General features: G+C 45.4%; 1 protein-coding gene across 1 annotated transcript in view; it reads left to right on the plus strand.

The window, feature by feature from the left end:
- The window catches only part of LOC110500522 (G protein-coupled receptor 22), a 20,045-nt gene that overhangs the window by 9,703 nt on the left and 342 nt on the right, over positions 1–10,000 (plus strand). The window contains exons 2-5 of the mRNA XM_021577932.3: positions 1–1,027; positions 5,985–6,126; positions 6,342–7,370; positions 8,068–10,000. The exon at positions 1–1,027 is cut by the window's left edge and continues 2,029 nt beyond it; the exon at positions 8,068–10,000 is cut by the window's right edge and continues 342 nt beyond it. Of these exons, the coding sequence (XP_021433607.2) occupies positions 5,989–6,126; positions 6,342–7,370; positions 8,068–8,247 (1,347 nt within the window). The 5' untranslated portion in view covers positions 1–1,027; positions 5,985–5,988 and the 3' untranslated portion in view covers positions 8,248–10,000. The remainder of the gene's footprint in view (positions 1,028–5,984; positions 6,127–6,341; positions 7,371–8,067) is intronic.

The following is a 10,000-nucleotide window of genomic DNA, read 5'->3' on the forward strand; positions in this document are numbered from 1 at the left end:
AGCCTCCCTGGGTGCATAGCAGCCTCCCTGGAAACATAGCAGCCTCCCTGGAAACATAGCAGCCTCCCTGAGTGCATAGCAGCCTCCCTGGAAACATAACAGCCTCCCTGAGTGCATAGCAGCCTCCCTGAGTGCATAGCAGCCTCCCTGGAAACATAGCAGCCTCCCTGGGTGCATAGCAGCCTCAGTGGAAGCATATAAGCCTCCCTGGGTGCATAGCAACCTCCCTGGGTGCATAGCAGCCTCACTGGAAGCATAGCAGCCTCCCTGGGTGCATAGCAGCCTCCCTGGGTACATAGCAGCCTCCCTGGGTGCATAGCAGCCTCCCTGGGCGCATAGCAGCCTTCCTGGGTGCATAGCAGCCTCCCTGGAAACATAGCAGCCTCCCTGGGTGCATAGCAGCCTCCCTGGAAACATAGCAGCCTCCCTGAGTGCATAGCAGCCTCCCTGAGTGCATAGCAGCCTCCCTGGAAACATAGCAGCCTCCCTGGGTGCATAGCAGCCTCAGTGGAAGCATAGCAGCCTCCCTGGGTGCATAGCAGCCTCCCTGGAAGCATAGCAGCCTACCTGGGTGCATAGCAGCCTCCCTGGGTACATAGCAGCCTCCCTGGGTGCATAGCAGCCTCCCTGGGTGCATAGCAGCCTCCCTGGGTGCATAGCAGCCTCCCTGGAAGCATAGCAGCCTCCCTGGAAGCATAGCAGCCTCCCTGGGTGCATAGCAGCCTCCCTGGAATCATAGCAGCCTCCCTGGAAGCATAGCAGCCTCCCTGGGTGCATAACAGCCTCCCTGGAAGCATAGCAACCTCCCTGGGTGGGTGAAGAGGAGAGGAGCAGTGTTAGTAGAAGATCCTTGTTCTCAGGACGATAGCTCAGAGCGTCTTGATTGGTAGGCTTAGAGAGGATCCTTCTTCTGTGGTGGTCTCATGGTGACATTATACCTGAATCGGATGCCTGTCTGTGTGGGTCTAGCTGGGGAGCTCCCTGACTACGGAGCCTTGCTGGGGCTCAGATAGAGCTGGAGAGAAGGGTGAGTAAACTCTGGGACTGGGGCTGCATGATGTTGTCAGCTCTCTGGACTGTATTGCTACTACTAACCCTCATCTTTCATGTAGACCAGCTACAGCATTGTAGAATTAAATCCATTTAGATTTGTTAAAAAGTTAGACTGTTCCAGCATTGGTGGGAATTTTGATTTGGAACTGTATACGAACAGTACCCAAAGAAAGAACAGACATGTCAATGTATTATAGAATGTTCAACGCGGACAACATTGTCAATAAATCAATGCATAATGACGCCCTCTGATTAGAATTCACATAACAACTCAATGTGATAATGAAAATTACCCAATAATGTTGTATATTAACCTACTGTTCATTGGTGTATTACACCCACCAGCAGCCCCCGTTAAAGCCCTGGAGGTCACCCTCATAGAAATAGGAATTAGAATACTAGAAGGGACATGAACCTTCTTATGATGGGATAAAAGGTCAGACATTTTGGTCCGGGAGTTGGTCGACCATGATTTGCCAGTGCTGTGATAAGATACTGTGTAAAACACTGAATGTGAAGAATATTGTGTGTTTGTGGTATGTTTGTTAGATAGCTAGCCAGTTAGTTTTTATTAAAGGGATGATCCCATACATTTTTCAAATTAACTGCCAATATGCCAACATTCCATTCAAAGAGTCAATACACGGGCTCTAATCTGTAGATAGACTTAGACAAGTTGTAAACGCAACAAGTGCTAATATTGTATCATATACTGGCTCCTGAGTGGTGCAGCCGTCAAAGGCACTTCATCTCAGTGCTAGATGCGTCACTACAGACCCTGGTTCGATCCCTGACTGGCTCAGCGTTTGGCCGGGATAGGCACGTCATTGTAAATAAGAATTTGTTCTTAACTGACTTACCTAGTAAATATTGTATCAGTATAATAGTACTTTCAGCTTTATAATGTTACATGTTTTACATTTATGGTCTGTTTACATACACTACATGACCAAAAGTATCTGTACAAAATGCTTGTCGAATATCTCAGTCCTAAATCTATAACAGTCTCCATGTTTCTGGAAAGGCTTTCCACTAGATGTTTGCTGGAACATTGCTGCAGGGACTTGCTTCCATTCAGCCACAAGAGCATTAGTGAGATCGGGCACTGATGTTAGTTCCTGTTCATCCCAAAGGTGTTCGATGGGGTTAAGGTCAGGGCTCTGTGCAGGCCAGTCAAGTTCTTCCACACAGATCTCGACAAATCATTTCTGTTTGGACCTTGCATTGTCATGCTTAAACAGGAAAGGGCCTTCCCGAAACTGTTGCCACAAAGTCGGAACCACAGAATTGTCTAAAATGTCATTGTCTGCTGCAGTGTTAAGATTTCCCTTTACTGGAACTAAGGGGCCTAGCCCGAACACTGAAAAACAGCCCCAGACCATTATTCCTCCTCCACGAAACGTTACAGTTGGCAATATGCATTCGGACAGATAGCGTCCTCCTGGCATCCGCCAAACCCAGATTCGTCCGTCGGACTGCCAGATGGTGAAACGTGATTCATCACTCCAGAGAATTAGTTTCCACTGCCACAGAGTCTAATGGCGGCGAGCTTTATATCACTCCAGCCGACACTTGGGAAGGCGCATGGTGATCTAGGCTTGTGTGTGGCTCCTCGGCCATGGAAACCCATTTCATGAAGCTCCCGACGAACAGTTCTTGAGCTGACGTTGCTTCCAGAGGCAGTTTGGAACTCGGTAAAGAATGCTCTAACCGAGGCCAATTTTTATGTGCTAGACGCTTCAACACTCTGCGGTCCCATTCTGAGCTTGTGTGGCCTACCACTTCGCAGCTGAGCCGTTGTTGCTCCTAGACGTTTCCACTTCACGATGACAGCACTTACAGTTGACCTGGGCAGCTCTAGCAGGGCAATTTTTTTTGACAAACTACTTGTTGGAAAGGTGGCATCCTATGACAGTGCAACGTTGAAAGTCACTAAGCTCTTCAGTAAGGCCATTCTACTGCCAATTTTTGTCTATGGAGATTGCATGGCTGTGTGCTCGATTGTATACACCTGTCAGCAACGTGTGTGGCTGAAATAGCCGAAGTCACTAATCTGAAGGGGTGTCCACAAACTTTTGTATATAGTGTATATTTTAGAGGCCATTTTTTACAGAAAATTGGTATTAAACCTTACATTTTTCAAATTTAAAATTTGTCATTCAGCAGATGCTCTTATCCAGAGCGACTTAGTTAGTGTATTCATCTTAAGATATCTAGATGGGACAACCCATATATTACAGATATGAAAGTACATTTTCTTCAATAAAGTAGCTGTCAGTCAGAGCTAAAAGGGGAAGAGGCAGTCAGTTATTTATATAATTTTTATATTTATGATTACATGACTATTTTATGTTGACAATAATTATATTACATATAATTCTCAGACTGCCGTAAGCCACTGCTATTGCTATTACCAGTTCCCCTGCTGCTGCTATTGTGAAGTCTCTGAAAATAAATGAGCTTTTTCTGCCTGGTGCTCCAGGCTTTATCTTTCAGAACCTGAAGTCGGATTGAGCCTGAAGCAGCAGAAAAAAACTTGTTTGAAGGAAAATCACTATTATGTCCACATCCTTCAAATTTCACCCTATTCCCTGTGTAGTGCATTACCCCATAGGGGTGTCACAATCTAGACGGCCTTGACATCAGTAGAATAGACTGTAGTTGCTTGCCAATGTGGTCCTCTGTAGCTCAGTTGGTAGAGCACGGGTGCTCTGTAGCTCAGTTGGTAGAGCATGGTCCTCTGTAGCTCAGTTGGTAGAGCATGGTCCTCTGTAGCTCAGTTGGTAGAGCATGGTCCTCTGTAGCTCAGTTGGTAGAGCATGGTCCTCTGTAGCTCAGTTGGTAGAGCATGGTCCTCTGTAGCTCAGTCGGTAGAGCATGGTCCTCTGTAGCTCAGTTGGTAGAGCACGGGTCCTCTGTAGCTCAGTTGGTAGAGCATGGTCCTCTGTAGAGCAGTTGGTAGCGCACGGGTCCTCTGTAGCTCAGTTGGTAGAGCACGGGTCCTCTGTAGCTCAATTGGTAGAGCACGGGTCCTCTGTAGCTCAGTTGGTAGAGCATTTAAAAAATATATATTCTACCTTTCTTTAACTAGGCAAGTCAGTTAAGAAAAAATTCTTATTTTCAATGACGGCCTAGGAACAGTGGGTTAACTGCCTGTTCAGGGGTAGAACGACAGATTTGTACCTTGTCAGCTCGGGGATTTGAACTTGCAACCTTCTGGTTACTAGTCTAACGCTCTCACCACTAGGCTACCCTGCGCCCCGAGCATGGTGCTTGCGATGCCTGGCCAGTTGATTCTCTTCCCGGGACTATGTTAAACATATGCGCATGGGCTCCCGAGTGGTATAGCGGTCTAAGGCACTGCATCTCAGTGCTAGAGGTGTCACTACAGACCCTGGTTCGATTCCAGGCTGTATCACCACTGGCTGTGATTGGGAGCCCCATAGGGCGGCACACAATTGGCCCAGCGTCGTCCAGGTTGGGCCAGGGTAGGCCGTCATTGTAAATACAAATGTGTTCTTAACTGACATGCCAAGTTAACTAAAGGTTAAATACCACACTGGCCCATGTTGAGTCCAATGCTTCCCACAGTTGTGTCAAGTTGACTGGATGTCCTTTGGGTGGTGGACCATTCTTGATACACACGGGAAAATGTTGAGCGTGAAAAACCCAGCAGAGATGCAGTTCTTGACACAAACCGGTGCGCCTGGCACCAACTACCGTACCCCATTCAAAGGCACCTAAATATTTTGTCTTCAAATCATTCACCCTCTGAACGGCACACATACACAATCCATGTCTCCATTGTCTCAATGCTTAAAAATATATATTTAGAGTCGATTGCCTCACTGGTGCGTCAATCTAATTAACATAATACAAAAATCCCCATCAATCGGCGGGTGAACCGCGACAGAGCGGGAGACATCCCCGATATATCGGTCTTCACATCAAAATGTCTACAGCGTTTGAAGTTATTTTTGTGCCTACCCCAAAAAAAACAAAGGGTTAAGGGTTAAGGGTTAAGGGTTAAGTATGTTGAAAAAATACAAAACAATATTTCCTGAGCTTCCTTATGTCTTCTAGATATAGGACAGCTACTTCAAAACTTCATTCCTTACGAGATATTATTTATTTTTTGCCATTCCTGAATCTATTATTCAATGCGTTTCTCTGGGCTATAGTAGTAAAGGCCAAATTCAATATTTTATCAAATAATAATATATGCATATTTTTAAATGTATACCTTAAGGGGTCCTAACATTCCAAAACAAGTAGAAAAATGACCCATAGTACGAACGTCTTAAAACAATTAAATATGTCAGCTTAGAGCCTCCGCCTCCCCATACCAATGGCTAACCCGTCTCCTCCCCTTCATCTACACTTATGAAGTGGATATATCAAGTGACATCAATAAGGGATCTGAACTTTCACCTAGATTGACCTGGTCAGTCTGTCATGGTAAGAGCAGGTGTTCCTAATGTTTTGTGTACTCAGTGTATTTCATTATCAATGCTCTGCACAAACTAGAACTATATTCTGCTTTTAACATTTCTGGCACGCTCTCAGCATTTTTGTTTTTTCATTTAAACCCAGAAAATGTTTCCTTATTATTTGATTTCACTCATAAAATGATTTATTCATTCTATGTCATAGAATCTGATGTCCCAGTTGCAAGGAAGCAGTGTTTGAGATTCAGATGAGCTTCTGTAAGGTGTACCTTCTAACCAAACCCCTTACTGTCTCCTCCTCTCCTCACAAACACTCCCTCTTTCACTTTCTTTCTCCTTCTCTATATCCCACTCATTCTCTTCTTCCCCTTTCCTCTCTCTCTCTCTCTCTCTCTCTCTCTCTCTCTCTCTCTCTCTCTCTCTCTCTCTCTCCTTCTCTCTCTCTATCCCTCTCTCTCCCCCTCTCCCCCCCCCCCTCTACAGGATAATGCATATCCTTCCCCCTCTGGAGAGAGAAGAAGGCACCATGAGCAACGTCACCGTCACCGACAACGCAGCCGAGCCCATCAGCAGAACCAGTGCTCCAGCCACGCCCTACCCATACCCCTACCCCATCTCCTTCCAGGTACACCTACAGTGTATGTCTGTCTGAAGTAGGTCATGTGATATGTGCTGTATTTACCTGATATCTGGATAGTTTACCAGATTACACACCTGGAATAAAATCATGATAGTTGGAGAAATGTTTATTTAAAAAAGATTTTTAACAGTAATTCCTGTATTGTTGCCAGACAAATTCCTATACGGGACTATGAAGTATTCATTCATTCATTCACTCAGGTGTCCCTGACCGGCTTCCTGATGCTGGAGATCGTGCTGGGCCTGAGCTCCAACCTCACCGTGCTGGCCCTGTACTGCATGAAGTCCAACCTGATCTCCTCGGTCTCCAACATCGTCACCATGAACCTTCACGTCCTGGATGTGTTAGTGTGTGTCTGCTGCATCCCACTGACCATGGTGGTGTTGTTGTTGTCTCTGGAGGGGGATACAGCCTTGGTTTGTTGCTTCCACGAGGCCTGTGTGTCGTTCGCTAGTGTCGGCACCGCAGCCAACGTACTCGCCATTACCCTGGACCGGTACGACATCTCTGTGAAACCGGCGAATAGAGTCCTAACGATGGGCCGAGCCCTGGCTCTGCTGGCCACCATTTGGGTGCTGTCGTTCCTCAGTTTCCTGGTGCCTTTCATGGAGGTGGGGTTCTTCGCCCCAGGCCAGTCAGAGCTGAACCAGACTCAAGCGGATGTAGTCACAGTGGCCCACACCAACCAATACTACACAGAGTTAGGACTCTACTATCACCTACTGGTCCAGATCCCCATCTTCTTCTTCACTGCTGTTGTGATGCTCGTCACTTATTCCAAGATCCTCCAGGCGCTCAACATCCGCATTGGGACACGCTTTCACACAGCGTCGCAGAAGAAGAAGGCCAGGAGGAAAAAAGGTCCCTCCATGACGGCTATGACGTCACAGGCCACGGACGGGGCCATGGACCCATCCGAGCCCAGCGGCCGTGCTCTACCCCCGATGGGCATGCGGACCTCCGTCTCCCTCATCATTGCGTTGAGACGAGCGGTTAAACGCCACCGGGAGCGACGAGAACGCCAGAAACGAGTCTTCAGGATGTCGCTGCTCATCGTGTCGACCTTCCTGCTCTGCTGGACTCCCATAACCGCCCTCAACACGGTCATCTTGACCGTAGGCCCCAGCGACTTCACGGTCAAGCTGCGGTTGGGCTTCCTGGTCATGGCATACGGGACGACCATCTTCCATCCGCTTCTCTACGCTTTCACCAGGCAGAAGTTCCAGAAGGTTTGCCCACCCACTTCTGCCACATACACAAACAAAAGCACATACACGCACGCACACATGCACACACACACACACACGCACACTCCACACCACAGCCCAGATTACAGCCTGTTGACGATGCTTTCAGTGTGTAGTGTGTGCATTTTGTCGTGTTTTTATTGTGTATTTGTTTGGTGTAGATATTGTTTATCTATTGCATGGTGCCAATAGATTAATAAATGAATATCTTATCTGATCTTCTGGTATCTTATCTTAATCTTCTGTTATCGTGTCTTATGTTATCTTCTGTTATCTTATCTGATACTATCTTATCTTCTGTTATCTTATATTATGCTGTCTTATCATCTGTTATCTTATCATATCTTATCTTCTGTTGTCTATCCTATCTTCAGTTGTCTTATCTTCAGTTGTCTTATCTTCTGTTGTCTTATCTTCTGTTATCTTATCTCCTGTTATCTTATCATCTGTTGTCTTATCTTATGTTATCTTATCTTCTGTTGTCTCATCTTCTGTTATCTTATCCTCTGTTATCTTATCTCCTGTTATCTTATCATCTGTTGTCTTATCTTCTGTTATCTTATCTTCTGTTATCTTATCTTCTGTTATATTATCATATGTTGTCTTATCTTCTGTTATCTTATCATCTGTTGTCTTATCTTATGTTATATTATCTGATCTTATGTTATCTGATCTTAAGGCTCTGAAGAGTAAGATGAAGAAGAGGGTGGTGAGCATCATAGAGGCTGACCCGCTGCCCAACAACGCGGTCATACGTAACTCCTGGATTGACCCCAAAAGGAACAAGAAGGTCACCATCAACGAGGATGCCGAGGCCAGGCAAAAATGTCTGCAGTCTTCAGAGGATGCTGTGGAATGACAGTGAATACTTAGAGACCTTGTCCAGAGGTCCGGATCTCAGGGTTTTGTCTGCAGAGGAAAGTCTTGGGCGGGCCGCATCATTTTCTTTTCAGACCGCCTATGTCCAATCATTTTCGGGATGTGAAAACGTTTTCAGTGTAAACTTAAAATAGCTTTAACCAGATATAAAGTATGTTGAAAAGATAATACACCTATATATTTTTTAACTAAGATTTTATTTGACAACTAACAAACACCGAAATAAAAGCTAGACAGTCAGGGAGAATTTAAAGTTCCAAAAAATGATGCATTCAGGAGTATTTTTGTCATGGCATGAGGCCCCCATTTATTTGTTATGACGTTCGAGTCCCTCAGATAGCATAAACCAAGGCAGAATGTGTAGAATTGCAAGAAATTACATTTTATCTCTGTCAAAATGCATAAAATGGACATGCCCCCCCCACCATGCATGCCCATCACCTAAGTCCCGTTTTGATCCAGGAAAAAAAAACGGGATCTCTTGGTGTAATGGCTAAGGTGTTGGGTTGACAGTCGCTGGACCCAGGTTTAAGTCCCGGACAACGAGACCAGACAGAAATGTCTTCAGAGGATCCTGTGGAATGAAATCCTAGAATCTAGTCATTCTATATCTGTTGAATGAATTCTAGTCATTCTCTTTCTGTTGAATGAATGAACTACTTTAGGGCAAGACAACACAATAAGGAACGTTGACAGTGTGCAACAGATCACCTGAAGGGTGTCGAACGGATGGTGGTGATTCAACATGTAGGATTGTCGGAAAACTGAAAACGAGGGCTGACGTTCTGTTGTCAGAGGAGAAAGGAAGGCCAAACGCTGCTTTCAGCCATTCATCGGCACGGTCTGTTTTGTCCTTGAGTGCAATCTTTAAAACTCAAAGCAGAGGAGGCTGGTGGTGGGAGAAATTGGAGGACAGGTTCATTGTAATGGCTGACGTTGAAAAAAAATGGAAAGCTATCAAACACATCAAACAAAATGACACCAGCCGCCACTGACTCTAAGAAAGGACTAATTATTAGGTTTCATCAGGTTGGGATAAAAACGAGGGAAACACATTCCACAACAGCAATGTAAATATACAGGTAGCTGCCAAGATAAAGGAAACCCCAACATAAAGTGTCTTAATAATAGGTTGTTGGGGCACCACGAGCCAGAACAGCTTCAATGCTCCTTGGCACCGATTCTACAGGAGTCTAAAACTCCATTGGAAGGATGCAACACCGTTCCTCCACAAGAAATGCCATAGTTCGGTGTCTTGTTGACGGGGGTGGAAAATGAGGAGCCGCTCCAGAATGTTCAGTTGGGTTGAAATCTGGGGACTGAAGTGAACACGAGCACACACACACACACACACACACACACACACACACACACACACACACACACACACACACACACACAAACCCTTTAAATCCCTTATGCTCCTTTGAGACCCCTCTCTTTCAGAGTCACTAAGTGAGACTAACTAACTAACTAACTAACTAACTAACTAACTGAGATCTCTTCGTCCCTGGTGGCCGAAATAACAGTCAACTCTGCATTTCAATCAGGAACCACACCTGTGTGGAAGAACCTGGTTTCAATATATTTGTATCCCTCATTTCCTCAAGTTGTTCCTTCATTTTGGCAGTTACCTGTATGTGTATCTACTGTAAATGTACAAATACCAGAGGTGGATAAATTAGTACTATTTATTGAAAACAAAGTACATTAGAGGGTTCATAGATAAAAGC

The sequence above is a fragment of the Oncorhynchus mykiss genome, chromosome 2, assembly GCF_057628025.1.
Source record: "Oncorhynchus mykiss isolate SJ-2025 chromosome 2, ASM5762802v1, whole genome shotgun sequence".
NCBI classification, from domain to species: Eukaryota; Metazoa; Chordata; class Actinopteri; order Salmoniformes; family Salmonidae; genus Oncorhynchus; species Oncorhynchus mykiss.